Source organism: Engraulis encrasicolus, chromosome 3 (genome assembly GCF_034702125.1).
Source record: "Engraulis encrasicolus isolate BLACKSEA-1 chromosome 3, IST_EnEncr_1.0, whole genome shotgun sequence".
NCBI classification, from domain to species: domain Eukaryota; kingdom Metazoa; phylum Chordata; class Actinopteri; order Clupeiformes; family Engraulidae; genus Engraulis; species Engraulis encrasicolus.
In genome coordinates this window covers 55,073,131-55,088,130 of record NC_085859.1, presented here as the reverse complement: position 1 = coordinate 55,088,130, position 15,000 = coordinate 55,073,131, and the positions used below count along the sequence as shown (strand labels likewise).

At 41.8% G+C, this 15,000-nt stretch overlaps 1 protein-coding gene across 1 annotated transcript in view; it reads left to right on the top strand.

Moving 5' to 3' along the window:
- LOC134446373 (fibrinogen C domain-containing protein 1-A-like) overlaps positions 1–15,000 on the top strand; it is a 101,718-nt gene that overhangs the window by 52,734 nt on the left and 33,984 nt on the right. Inside the window, exon 5 of the mRNA XM_063195735.1 lies at positions 6,390–6,486. Within this exon, the coding sequence (XP_063051805.1) occupies positions 6,390–6,486 (97 nt within the window). The remainder of the gene's footprint in view (positions 1–6,389; positions 6,487–15,000) is intronic.

The following is a 15,000-nucleotide window of genomic DNA, read 5'->3' as shown; positions in this document are numbered from 1 at the left end:
TCCCATGGTATCAGAATTCAGTTTAAAAGTCACAAAGTCTGGCCTGAGGTTAACACCCTGGCTAGCTCTGTCTGGCTGCCTGGCTGTCTGAGTAATGCCAGTGCCGTACGTCCTCAGCATACTGACCAGGTCTAACCCTTGGAAAGACGTGCGGTGCCAAAGCGCATTCCTTCTAACAACAAAGTTTCAGCAGAGGGAAGCGTCAGAAGAGGGAAACAGAACAGAACAAGACCATGGAATTACCGCTCACCTTACACAAGTTCTAGAATGGAGCATCAGAGCTGGCACTAAGTAGGCCTTGATTTTGGATTTATTTAGCTAATTCAATAAAGCCAATTAATTTTAACAACACAATCACCATACAGCTCTGCTGCTGCTAGCACAATGTAGCATGTCTCGCTCTGGCTGAGTAATAGGGTTTAATTAAACTGTTGCTTTTGCATTTGCGGTGGATTAAAAGGGTGTGTGTAATTGTGCTAGCATGGGGCTTGTTCGGTGTCTACTTGCGTATTAGGCAGGATGTTGAAGCTTTGTGGTTTTGTGAAATACAATTCTGTATTTATGTCTCCTCTGATGAGACAGAGAAGGGAGAGGGGGTATTAGCTAGAGATTAGAACATGCAGTTGACATAGAAACAAACCCACACATCAACTGGCGTATAAAAGCATGAGCAGGCTCATTAGACCTACTGTACACAGAGACATACACATTGAGAAATGTGTGTAAACAAACATAAAGATATATAGTGCATAGAGTAGAGACGCACACACACACAAACACACACACAGCACACTGCAGTGACAGACAGCTGGACTGTAGCTCTAAAACACACACACACGTGCGCGCGCGCGCACGCACACACACACACACACACACACACACACACACACACACACACACACACACACACACACACACACACACACACACACACACACACACACACACACACACACAAAATGACAATGACACACACATGAAAGGGAGGCCGGCACAGGTTGTAGATTTTAATTGAACAACAGTATTGTATTAGACAGATAAACAAGCCGTTAAAGCACTAAACACCCTAATCACTCTAGGGCAGGTACGCCCCATTAGCTACTTATCACTCCTTACTACCACAACCACTGGAGGACTGGGAGGGACACAAACACACTCACACTGAGCTGGCACGCACATATGAAGACACACACACACACATACACACGCAGACACACACACACACACACACACACACACACACACACACACACACTATGCACACAACGTACAGAGAGAGAGAGAGAGAGAGAGAGAGAGAGAGAGAGAGAGAGAGAGAGAGAGAGAGAGAGAGAGAGAGAGAGAGAGAGAGAGAGAGAGAGAGAGAGATATCAGATGAGATGAGTGTGACTCCCTGCCCCAGGCTGCTCATCTGATGCAAGTATTCAGTCAAGTTGCACCTCCTTATTGTCTCCCTAGCCCAGTACAACATGACATTAGTTCCACCCCCTCCTCTTCTATCAGCTCTTCCTCATTGGTCGGGTGAAGCGATTAGTGCTGAGGACAGCCAGAGTTCCGAGCAGCCAGAGCATCACAACACACAACTTTGGACACATGCTGCCTTGACGGAAACTTTAACTTTTACTTAATGCAAGAGAATGAAGTCAAGCTGCCTCTCTTTTGACAGTGTGAATGCATTCTGTACATGCACACCAGCACAAGTAAGTGTTACTTTAATGCCTGTGTGTGCGTGCGTGCGTGCGTGCGTGCTTACGTGCGAGTGACTACAGTATTAGTGTGTTTGTTTATATTGATGGCTGTTCTGAGTACCACAGGGGCCCCGTTTTGGCAGTAAGGACAAGGCAGTTTGGGGAATAACACGGAAAAAACGGAAATGTAATTACTATCGCTGATGTCACCGCCGTTGTTTTGATTGTTGTTTTTGTCATTTCCAAATCAAGCTGGGCCACCAGAACACAAAGAACTGAACGGTCTCCAGGAGCTCTCTCCTTATTGTTCCTTACTGGCACTCATTGTGTGTGGGTGGTTCGTTAGCCACAGTGCGAGAGTCATTTCACACTGATTTTCCCCAATGAATGAGGAGCCAGCCCACTGCCTGGAGAGCCTGTGAGTGCATGTGAGTGCGTGTGTGTGTGTGTGTGTGTGTGTGTGTGTGTGTGTGTGTGTGTGTGTGTGTGTGTGTGTGTGTGTGTGTGTGTGTGTGTGTGTGTGTGTGTGTGTGTGTGTGTGTGTGTGTGTGTGTGTGTGTTAGTAAATTAATGAGTATTTCCTCACTGGGTGCTAGAGGGGAGAGACAGGCTGATGATCCGCCTCTGTGTGTTCAGCTGATAAGACTCAGCACTCACTCAACTGGCTCTCAGGCTGTCAGGGTGTGTGTGATACAGTAGGAGGCATGTGTACTGTAGATATATGTGTGTGTGTGAGAGAGAGAGAGGCAGAGAGAGTTCTCTTTCAGTCGAATTGTTTCGGCATCTCTATGGGAGTCCGCTCTCAGCTGTAGGATTGGTTGAAGAACTTTGCAAACATGTTGGAGGTCCAATGAGCTGCGTCGTGGGCAGGATGTCCACTTTGTCAAAGCCGAATGGTTGCGAGCGAATAGACACTTGAGGGGGTTGCAAAATTATATATTTTTTTAAAAAGATATTACACTTATGCATATTGATTCAGATTCAGATTCAGATTACTTTATTAGTCCCATGAAGGGCAATTCAGTTTGCGATCCCAGTCTCCATCAGTCAATGAATAGATAGTATAAATAAAAAGAGTAGAAAATGAAATACAAAACCTAAAGGAAACAAAAAACAATAAATAATAAATAGGACACAAAAACATACACATTTTAACACATACATTCAAACACCCTGTCCTGTCAGTGATGAGCAGCCCTCAGTAAATTAAATGGTCAGTAATGAACTCTACCCCTACAACCTTGTTTAATAATCTAATGGTTGTAGGGATGAATGATCCAGAGTAACGCTTTGTTTTTGTCCTGACAGAATAATAGCGCCTCCCAGAGGGCATTAATGAAAATTCACCACTTAAAACATGGTCAGGTTGACTAGTGATACTTTTAGCCTTTTGGACTGCTTGTTTGTTAAACAGAGCACTCAGACTATTTAGCTGTGTTCCAATAATCTTTGATGACGTGTTAACAATACTGCTGAGACTGTTCTTGTCTTTGACTGAAAGGCTATTGAACCAGCATAAAAAAGAGAAAGTTAAGAGACTCTCAATAAAAGACTGATAAAAGTTACGTAAAATGGTTTTAGAGACACTGAAGGAGTTAAGCTTCCTCAGCAAATGAATTCTCTGTTGTCCCTTTTTGACAATTGTCTCAGTGTTTATATGGAACTTGAGCTCACTGTCAAATATTGTACCTAAGTACTTATAGGAGTCAACGATTTCCACGTCTCCCCCATGTATGACACTTGCTATTGGTTCTGCCTTTGCCTTCCTAAAATCAATTATGAGCTCTTTTGTCTTGGCTACATTTAAATCTAAAAAATTATCGTCGCACCACTTCACAAATGAGGTCAATGCTAGCCCATGACTGGAGTGTGGGCCTTGAAATAGAGATAGCAGTGCAGTGTCATCTGAAAACTTGACTAAGTGACTTCCTTGTTGGGAAGTCCTGCAGCTGTCGGTGTACAAAATAAAAAGTAAAGGAGAGAGAACACAGCCTTGCGGCGAGCCCGTATTTGAGGAAATGGGTTGTGATAGTTGACCATTTACAAATACTCGCTGTATTCTATCTGTTAAAAAATTTAAAAGTAGCAGCAATAGTTGATTAGATAGCTGGAAATCATTTGCTAATCTCTCAATCAGGATATGTGGCTGCATTTTGTTAAAAGCAGAAGAAAAATCTGCGAATAAAAGCCTAACATGGGACCCAGGCTTCTCCAAGTGTTTATATGCTGTATCTAAAATAAAGAGTTTCGCATCGTCCACACTTCTACCAGTTTGATAAGCAAACTGTAATGGATCCAGTTTACCAGTGACCAAGGACATCACTTCAGCTTTAAGAATTTTTTCAAAGATTTTCATCACCAAGGATGTAAGAGCTACTGGTCTAAAATCTTTCAACTCCTTGGGTTTACTTAATTTAGCTAGTGGGATTATGGTGGAGCTCTTCCATATATGGGGAATATGGCCCTCTTTTGCACACATATTGAAGAGGCAGGTGAAAACTCCACTTAGTTGGTCTGCACAGAAGCGTAATGTGCGCCCACTAACAGCATCGGGACCAGCAGCCTTCCTAATATTGACCTTCTTAAACAAGCATGTCACTTGTTCCTGAGGAATCATTATGTCATTGTTAGGAACCAAAGTGTTTTTCAGCATAGAAATGTTGTCAGAGAAGTCAGATGATTCAAAACGTGAGTAAAATAAATTAAATGCATCAGGAAGGTCACATGACTCAACCCCTTGAACAGAAATAGGCACTCTCCTTTCAGCTTGTTGATTTAAAGATGCCATTGATTTAATTCCCCGCCAGGCAGCTCTAAGATCCCCCCCACTGTATTGCTCTTCTACTTTCCTTTTGTATTTAATTTTAGCTTTCCTGATCTCATTTTTTACTTCTTTGGACACTGCTTTGATCTCCCAAATGTCCCCAGTATAGAACGTCCTCTTTTTCTTGTTGATGACAGATTTCAGTTCTTTCGTCACCCATGGCTTATTGTTCGGATAGCTGACCGTTGTCTTAGTGGGGATAACCATATCCTCACAGAATGTGACATAAGATGATACAATGTCTGTAAGTTCATCAATGTTATCACACCCCTCCTGAAAGCACTCCCAATCCGTGCATTCAAAACACGCTTGAAGTGAGGAAATACTATCCTCTGACCAGACTTTCACAGTTCTCTCTTCATGCTCCACGCGTCTGAAAGAGGGTTTGTACACTGGTACAAGGTAAACGCTGTTGTGGTAGGAAGCTCCCAAGGAAGGCATAGGTACGGAACTGTAAGCCCCACCTACTGACCCATAACACAGATCAATAGACGTCATTTTCTGTGTTGTAGCGCAAGTCACATATTGCTCATAAGTCCTCATAGTCCTACTCAAGTCACAATGGTTAAAATCCCCTAAAATGAATTTGGGTGCGTCAGGGCAGATTTCATCCAGTTTGTGCGTTGTGTCTGCAATCAGCTGAGCAGCCGCTGCTGCATTTGCGCGTGGGTGAATATACACCAGTGTATAAAAAAGTTGTTGAAACTCACGCGGAAGGTAGAAGGGGCGGAGTGAGATGGAAAGCAGTTCTATGTCGGCGGTACAGATTTTTTCCCTGACCGTGATGATGTTGCAATACCGCTCATTAATATAAAAACACACCCCTCCTCCTCTGCTTTTCCCAGTCGTCTCCGATGATCTGTCAAGGCGAATTGGGCTTCCAAACCCACTTATTGACAGATCCTCGTCTCGATCTTGGCCAGTGAGCCATGATTCCGTGAAAGCGAGTAAACACGAATCCCTGATCTCCCCTCTGGTTTTAGTCCATAATTCCAGTTCGTCGGTCTTGTTGCGGATGGATTGCACATTTGACAGCAGTATAGTGGGGAGCGGTGGTAACTTGCGGCGATTGTCCAACCGAAAAGTTTTGAGTCTCCGGCGTAGTCCGCCTCTCTTCCCCCTCTTCCGAAGCCTCGGAGCCGGCGGTTTATACTGCAGCGCCCCCGGGATGGTATCAGGAATAATCCCGGAGGTTGAAGTCCGCAAGGAGAGGAGAAACTCTCTGCTGTATCTCCCGGTAATCCCGCGTCCACCTGCTTCCAAACAGGCAGGGGAACCCAGTAGCAGCGATGCCGAGAGGAAGAGCACAAAAAGCTCCAAGATAGTTCCCATAATTTGCATGCTGAAAATCACTGACAGTACACACTCATACGCGAAATTAACTTTAAAAAGAGTCCGTTTAAGCAGTTCCAAACATTGAAAGACAGAGACACAGGCTGCTGGGTCGCACGCGAGGGAGCGCCCCGGAAGCGCCCCGGAAGCAACATTGCTAACTGCTACATTACTCCTAGAACAAGATAACAATGTGAAAATACTATGATTTCATCTATGATTAACATATAAAAGACAGAGGGACATTCCAAAATCTCAGTTTTTTCCACAAAAAAGCAATTTGAAATTAGAAAATAACACTAAATTGCCTTATTTTTAATATTGGGTTGGTGAGAAAAATATATGTCAATATTGTGCTTTAAAATTATGCATGTAATTGTTATTGTAATGATTTTATGGCCATTTATCTTTATCTTATTTTGGGACATGTGGATTTGGGACTATGTACCGATTCAGCGGAATCACCCACCCACACATACACTCTCACTGGCAATCTTGCAAACCATTTATGACATCGACTGCCATTTGTGTTGTCGTGACAACAGGTGATCCAGCGGCGTGAGGATGGCTCGGTCAACTTCTTCCGAGGCTGGCTGGCGTACCGCGAGGGCTTTGGCAAGATCACTGGAGAACACTGGCTGGGTAAGTGTCTGATTGTGCATCTGTGCCCGTGTGTGTTCGAAGTATTTCCTTTGACTATATTGGTAACGCTTCATAATAATGTCTGTTTATAAAAACGTTTAAATAATGAACTAATTATGAACAAAACATTAACAAATGTTTTTTTTATGATTAACAAAATTTTATTCATGATTTATAACATATCTAGAAATAATATGTGTAAGATTTTACAAATCTTTTAACATACTATTTTTTATTCATGTACAAACAATTTGTAAATGTTTTATGAATATCAAATACATAAAATATCAACATAACATAACATTTCCCAGTCATTTGCAAACATTTGTAAATGTTTTGTTCATCATTTGTTCATTATTTACAAAGTGTTATTAATGCTTAATAAGCAGATATTATTTTAACCCTATCGCGCCGGATGCATCATATATGTCTCATCAAATTCAAAACCCTCTCCACGCTGACACACAAAAAAAATCCATCTCAAAAACATCCTGCGTGTCATTTCCAAACGTCCTGCAGTACACGGAAACCGCCACAAGAGAGCAGCGGTCAACAACAAGTTGATCACAGCTCGGCGAAAAATGCAAAAATGGAGTAGAAGCGGTTTCCCTGACCGACGCTGAGATATCGTCAAATTGCAAAAGGTTTGTGTACAAATTTCCAAAATATAACTCTACATCCTTTAATTTGAACACTTGCTTTGTGCAATTAATCAAGGAAGAGTTTATATGTTTACACCGTGTTGCAGAGAGATCGTGCTAAAACTGATGAAACATATAAGCACCATCCGGCGGTGGCAGGAAGTCAGCCATCAATGCATTTGCTCCATAGGGAAACTTACAAAGCATACCACGACGATCGTTTAACAAAACACACAAGTTGTTTTACTTCAAGACAAAGATATTGCCTTAAGAAACGGGTTTTACTTGCAATTTTGAAAATGTAATGCAAAATGTTGAAATTATGATCTCGTAAAAAATGCATTGAAGTGAATGGAGAAATGGTCCAATTGTAGTAATGGACCCATATATTCAAATTACACATCAAAAATGAATAATGATCTAAGGTACTAGAAAAAGTTGTATTTAAACAGCTTAATCAACATCTGGCTGGGAATGATATCTTGGAAAAATTCCAATCAGGCTTTAGAGCCAACCATAGCACCGAAACAGCACTAACCAAAATAATAAGTGATCTTAGGCTCAGCACTGCCGCAAACAAAGTTTCAGCACTTATCCTCCTCGACCTCAGTGCCGCCTTTGACACGATAGACCACAACATACTAATTGACCGCCTTGAATCTTGGGTAGGCTTGTCCGGTCACGTCTTAGAGTGGTTCAAAACATATATTACAGGAAGACAGTTTTTTGTCACCATCGGAGAATACGTCTCCAACAAGTATGATGTGCCTTTTGGAGTTGCTCAGGGTAGTTGCTTGGGCCCTCTCCTCTTCTCTCTCTATATGTTGCCCCTGGGCTCCATCATCAGAGAGCACAATGTTGATTTTCATAGCTATGCCGATGACAAGGCAAGGCAAGGCAAGTTTATTTATATAGCGCATTTCATACACAGGTGCAACTCAATGTGCTTCACAAAGTTCACAAATGTAAATGAAAGGAAACAGGGAAGAAAGAAGGAAATGAATTAGAGTCAAAAAGCATTTAAAAACATTAAGATAAAACATAAGGTAAAAATAATAATAAAATAAAATAAAATAAAACAAATTAAATAAAAAATAAAAATAATAAGAATAAGTAATTTAAGCTAGGGGAAAGCATCTGAGAACAGCTTTGTCTTGAGTCTAGATTTAAAGCTATCAATAGTGGGTGCATTTTTTATGTCATCTGGAAGCTGGTTCCAAAGCTTTGAAGCATAGAAGCTAAAGGCTGCCTCTCCACACTTTGTTTTGACTTTTGGAATCACCAGCAAATTCTTCTCCGTTGACCTTAGTGACCTAGTTGGTGCATACAGCTGAAACATATCCAGTAGATATGTGGGTCCCATTCCATTTAGTGATTTAAACACAAGTAGCATAGCCTTAAAATCAATTCTGTAGCTTACTGGGAGCCAATGCAGCGATCTTAAAATTGGAGTAATGTGGTCGAACTTCCTTGTCTTTGTAAGAACCCTTGCAGCTGCGTTTTGTACAAGTTGAAGCTGTTTAATGGTTTTATTGGGGAGGCCAGTAAAAAGACTGTTACAGTAATCAACTTTACTAGAAATAAAGGCATGTATTAGCTTCTCCAGATCATGTTTAGACATCAGGCCCCTAAATTTAGAGACGTTTTTTATGTGATAAAATGCAGACTTAGTAATAGCTTTCATGTGACTGTTGAAGTTTAGGTCACTGTCAATGAGGACCCCAAGATTTTTTACTGTTTCCCTTGCTTTCAGTCCCTTCGTTTCAAGGATAGTAGCAATCTTTTGTCTCTCCTCTCTTTCCCCAAATATAATTACTTCAGTTTTATCTGTGTTCAGCTGGAGGAAATTGTGAGACATCCATTTGTTAATTTGGTCCATGCAATGATAGAGTGATTCAAGGGGGGTATAGTCATTTGGGGACATAGATAAGTAGAGCTGGGTATCATCCGCATAGCTATGGTAATTTATGGAGTTATTCTCGATAATGTGTCCCAGTGGCAACATATACAGATTGAACAGTAGTGGTCCCAGAATGGAGCCCTGGGGGACCCCACAATCCAGAGACATTGGTGATGAAGTATGTCTTCCAATGGCGACAAAAAAACTTCTTTGTTGTAAGTACGATTTTAACCAGTCGATCACTATGCCCGTAAAGCCAACCCAGTGTTCCAGTCTATGTAGTAATATAGAATGATTAACTGTATCGAAAGCAGCACTCAAATCAAGAAGTACCAAGACGGATGATTTGCCAGCATCAGAATTCAATCTTATGTCATTCATAACTTTAATAAGAGCTGTTTCAGTGCTGTGGTAGGCACGGAAACCTGATTGAAACTTATCAAAATAGCTATTAGACATTAGAAAAGCAGTTAATTGGTTAAAAACAATTTTCTCTATTATTTTACCCATGAATGGTAAATTGGATATGGGCCTATAGTTGTTTAGTACCAGTGCATCCAGGTTGTTCTTTTTCAGTAAGGGTTTCACAACTGCTTCTTTCAGACAGCCTGGGAATATGCCTGTTTGTAGTGAGGTGTTGATGATCTGAAGTACATCTGATGATATTAGATTTAAGATGGATTTGAAGAAGGCTGTTGGTAAAATATCTAAGTCAGATGTAGAGGAGCTAAGACTTTGTACCGTTCTATTAAGAATGTCCACATCAACTAAATGAAAATTTCTCATGAGGTTAGGATTTAACTTCACCATAGCAAGCTGGTCTGAATCTTGGGTCGGTTGCACATGTGTGAGTATGTTTGCACGTATTTTTTCAATCTTTCCTTTGAAAAAGGATGCGAACTCATTGCATTTGCTGACTGAGAGGAACTCAGAGGGCATTAGATTTGGGGGCCTTGCTAGCTTTTCCACAGTGCCAAACAGGACACGTGCATTATTAATATTTCTGTTAATTATGTCAGAGAAAAAAGATTGTCTAGCTTTAGAAATTTCTTGGTTGTATTTCGAGAGTGTGTGTTTATAGATTTGGTAGTGGACTTCAAGTTTGGATTTACGCCACTGTCTTTCAGCCCTCCTGCATTCTTGCTTTAGCAATATAACTGTGGGATTCTTTCTCCAAGGTGCTTTTTCACGTCCCACTGTTTTGATTTTTTCGGGGGCAATAACATCCATAATACGGGTCATCCTTGAATTAAAGTTAACCATGAGATCATCTGCACTCTCTGAGGTTTGACTTTGGATCTCTGAAAGTGCTTGCTGAAAGAGTGAGGCTGTCTCACAGTTGATTATACGTTTTTTGACTGTAACAGATTCCCTTTGAACATGAGGGTACATAGAAACATCAGAAAAAATGCAGTAATGGTCAGAAAAGCCATAGTCTTTGACACTAGCACAAGCATTAAGGCCTTTTGTTATTATTAGGTCTAAAGTGTGACCTTGGTTGTGTGTTGGTCCTGTTACATGCTGTGTGAGGCTAAAAATGTCAATAAGACTTAAAAATTCCTTAGCATAGACATTCTCTAAGTCGTCCACGTAAAAATTAAAATCGCCTGCTATAAACAAGCTATCATAGTTCACACAAACATTCGACAACAGCTCACCAAATTCCTCTAAGAAGAGTGGTGCAGAAAGTCTTGGAGGTCTGTAAATAGTCAATAACAGTATGTCAGAAGAACATTTTAGAACTGCAGCTAAGTATTCAAAAGATGAAAATTCACCTAGTGATGTCTTTTGACATTGAAACAGTGCCTTGAAAATAATTGCTATCCCCCCTCCCTGTTTATTCTGCCTTTCTGTACTAATGAAATTAAAGTGTGACGGAGTTGCTTCTATAAGTGTGATAGAGCTAGTGGATTTTTCCAGCCATGTTTCAGTTAAAAATAAAAAATCAAGGTTGTGGGTACAGATAAACTCATTGACAACAAAAGGCTTGTTCCTTAGAGATCTACTATTCTGTAAAGCTAATTTAGCATTGAGCATTGGAGGCATTTCCACTGTGGTAGTGAGTTTTTTTGGGACAAGTCTGAGATTTCCCATGCTTGCCGTCTTGGGGGAATGTATGCGTGTCCTCAAGAGACCTCGTTTTGTTGTTCGAACTGGAATAAGATTGTCCACGGGTCCCCTTATCTGCTTATTTTCAAAACAACTGTTACTATGTGGGTAGGGACCCAGTTGATATCAGACTGTGCTTTCAACCATGTCATCCTCACTGATACTACTGTACTCCAGAGCACAGACAGGTGGTTGTGGGGCCTTGCCTTTTTTGGGTGCAGTCATGGATGGAAGTATCCTTTTAGATTTTGGGGTAGAATGAGGTTGACCTTGAGAAATATCCGCATAGGAGGCTTGGTAGGAATGTCTGGGGGTAGAAAAGGTAGATCTGGCATAGGGGAGTAGTCTCGCCATAGTTTCTGGAAATCTCAGTCTGGGAGATGAAGATGGTGTTTCGTCGTTCCGGGAAGGTTGTGATTCCATTGGTGATTGCATTTTGTCGCCGTTGCCAGGGCTTGCTGGTGGCTGCGTTTCGCCACATCTGGGGGGTGAGTTTGGTTTTGAGGAAACCACATTTCCTATTTCCTGTGTGGACAGTCGCTTTTTGGCAGACCTGGGAGGTGGAATTGGTGATGCCAATGGCATTTTGCCAGTCCGACAAGGAGGTGAACACTTGATCTCCGGCGAGCGGCTTGCTGCCAGTTTCTGTGACAGATCTTCCAGCTGTTCCGAAAGCTGGTTCAGTTTGTGGCGAGTTCTGTGTGTTCCGTTGTTTTCCACTTGAGCAGAGAGGGACTTGGCTACGTCATCTGTGTGTGTGCTTTCGCCAGTCTGTGGCTCAGTTTGCACACTTACAGGCACAGAGGGCTTGTTGAAAGAGCACTGTGTCTGAGTGGATACAGATACAGGCCGCTTATCAGCGCCCAAGGTCTCAATGCTGCAAACCAACTGGTCTGTCAGCACTTTGGCGCCGGTCCAACTCAGTTCTGCACTGTTTTTTTTTAAAAGTACAGTGCGTTTCCAGAAACGGTCGAAATTGTCAACAAAGCTGATACCGTTGGATCTGCATGTCCTTGACAGCCATGTGTTTAGGCAATTTAATCTCGAAAACGCAAAGTCGCGATAGCATGGTGCTGGTATTGGCCCGCTGATGAAGAATGGAATTTTCAGATCTTTTAGAGTTGAAAATAAGTCATTAAAATCCTTTTTGACAGTTATTTGCTCTTTGAACAGATCCGCTGCCCCACAGTGAACAACAAGGCGATCAATAGATCTGTGGTCAGACACCAATTGTGGGATACTGTCCTTGGTCTCACGTACGGATGCATGGGGCAGACAGGACACTTTAAAAGTTCCATTTCCGATATTTTTCACACTCAGATCACCAACAACAAGTGTTGTAGGAGAGGCAGGCAGCTGCCGTCTAACTTTGTTCTTGTTATTCCAATGCGGTGTACGTTCAGCTTTTATTCTGGGAGCAACTGGTTCCACTTGTTCAAGGCACTCAAATCGATTTTGAAGTTTTATGGGCTGCCCTGAAAAAGTTGGTCTGGCAGCAGCAGACCGCACTGGTGTTGAAGTTAGTATTTTATCTCTGTTTTTGGGTCGAGCCCCTTTGCTTTCCCAATAGTGAGTAGGCCTACTCACATTTTGCTTTGCGAAGCTTTTGCCAGGTGTTTCGTCCAGCGTCACAAATGTCACATCAGCCGGTCGTTGGTCCGCTTTTGCATTTGCGGCACCTGTTTCTGGACACTCAACTATATATCTCTGTCGAGCCTAGCCAAACCACTGCCATTCATGCCTTGACTAAATGCATGTCTGCCATTACAGATTGGATGAACAGTAACTTCCTAAAATTAAATGAAGATAAAACTGAAGTGTTGCTCATTGGGCCTAAGAAAAAACGTGCAAAACTCCACTCAAGCCTAGGTGACCTAAGCATACACATTAAAGATAAGGTTACTAGCCTAGGTGTGGTCATAGACTCGGATTTGAGCTTTGAGCCTCACATCAACAAGATAACAAAATCTGCTTTTTTCCATCTTAGAAATGTCAACAAAGTGCGCGGCTTGGCCCCCCGACAAGACGCTGAGAAACTTATTCATGCCTTTGTCACCAGTAGGATTGACTACTGCAATGCTCTCTTCTCTGGTCTCCCAAAAAAAATAATTGACAAATTGCAACTCATTCAAAACTCTGCGGCAAGAATCCTAACAAGAACCAGAATGAGAGAGCACATCTCTCCTGTCTTGGCAGACCTGCACTGGTTACCTGTCTCATACAGAATCGACTTTAAGATTCTGCTCACAGTATTTAAAGCATTAAATGGACTTGCCCCTAGCTATATCTCAGACATGCTCTCTTTTTATGCCCCTGCTCGAGCTCTCAGGTCCACTGATGCCAAGCTGCTAAGGACCCCCACCCCCCCGCAGAAGAAGATCGGCGACGCCGCGTTTGCCTGCTATGCGCCCAAGAGATGGAACGCCCTCCCCATCGAGATCCGATCAGCCACCTCCGTCGACTCCTTTAAGAAGCAGCTGAAGACCCACCTCTTCATCCTTGCCAACTCCTAGCTGCCAAGACGTCATAGTGTCCCAGCCGCCGCAGCGCCCTTACTACTCGCAATCCAGCCCTGGCAGGGGGCTCCCCTAGGTGGCCGCTGGTCTCTGCCTGAGGTTTCTTCCTGACTACAGGGGGTCTTTTTTCTCAGACCTCACCGAGCTTTTTTTCCCCCTCACAAACTATGAATCAAGCGATAGGGAGTTTTTCCTCACCCCTGATGCCACCAGGGGCCGCACCTGAGCGCCCAATCTCTGTGTGACTATCTATGACTTATGATAGGCCCAGCCTCTATGGACCTTACACATCTAAGAATCCTGGTCCTAACCTACGTTGACCTTATGACTCTACATTCTCTGTCTATCTCTTCTTCCTCTGCCTTCTTGCTTTTTCTGCCTCTCCTCTATACCTCTCCTTTTAAATCTATCTCTAACAATGTTTTTCCCATTTGTTAAGCACTTTGAGTTACATGCCTTGTATGACACAGTGCTATACAAATACTATTATTATTATTATTACACTCATAAATAGGTTGTTAAGCATTCGATCAGCTATGTTTTTACATAGATTTTAAAAAATTACCCAACCAGGCTGTGGGAAATGTAAAATATGGTCCTGCTAAAACAAGGATAGGGGTCGTGAAATTGGAATTTTCATTCATTAAAAGCCTGATGCATCATATATGATGCATTAAATATCTCAGTGACCTTAACAACATTTTGCATTTTTTTTTTTTACATTTCTTATAAGGGACCAATATTGAAGCAAATTCAAAAAAGTTAGAATTTTCTCTCATTGCTTTCATGGTTCAGGTTTCACAGGGTTAAGGTGTTACCAACATATTGGGCAGGAGAGCTCTCTTGGGCTTATAATCTTATTTCCACACCCTCGCACCGACTGTTGAAAGATTTATGAAGAAAAGGATTATGTAGAATAGAGCAAAATGGAACAGTGCAACACAGTTAAAAAAAAAAAACTAGGGATGCACCGATGTGAAAATTTTGGCCGATACCGATATCCGATATTGACCAATATTAGGGAGGTGACGAGATGCTCTGCTCACGAGATGAGATGAGACGAGACACGAGATTGGGTTCACGAGATCGAGATGAGACGAGATTTTTAAAAAATTAAATGACAAATCATATGACTGGACAACAGACTTATTTAACCTAGTTGTACATGCTTTTTAAAATGTTTTATTATGACTCACGCATGATGTAAGCATGAACTTTCAATACACTTTTTCTTTTACAAATTTAAATGAAAAAATAGGGCTGTAAATAGATTTTAAAATAATCAAATTAATTAGAGACTTTGTAATAAAGTAATCTAATTTGTATCATCCCCATATGTGATACTTGG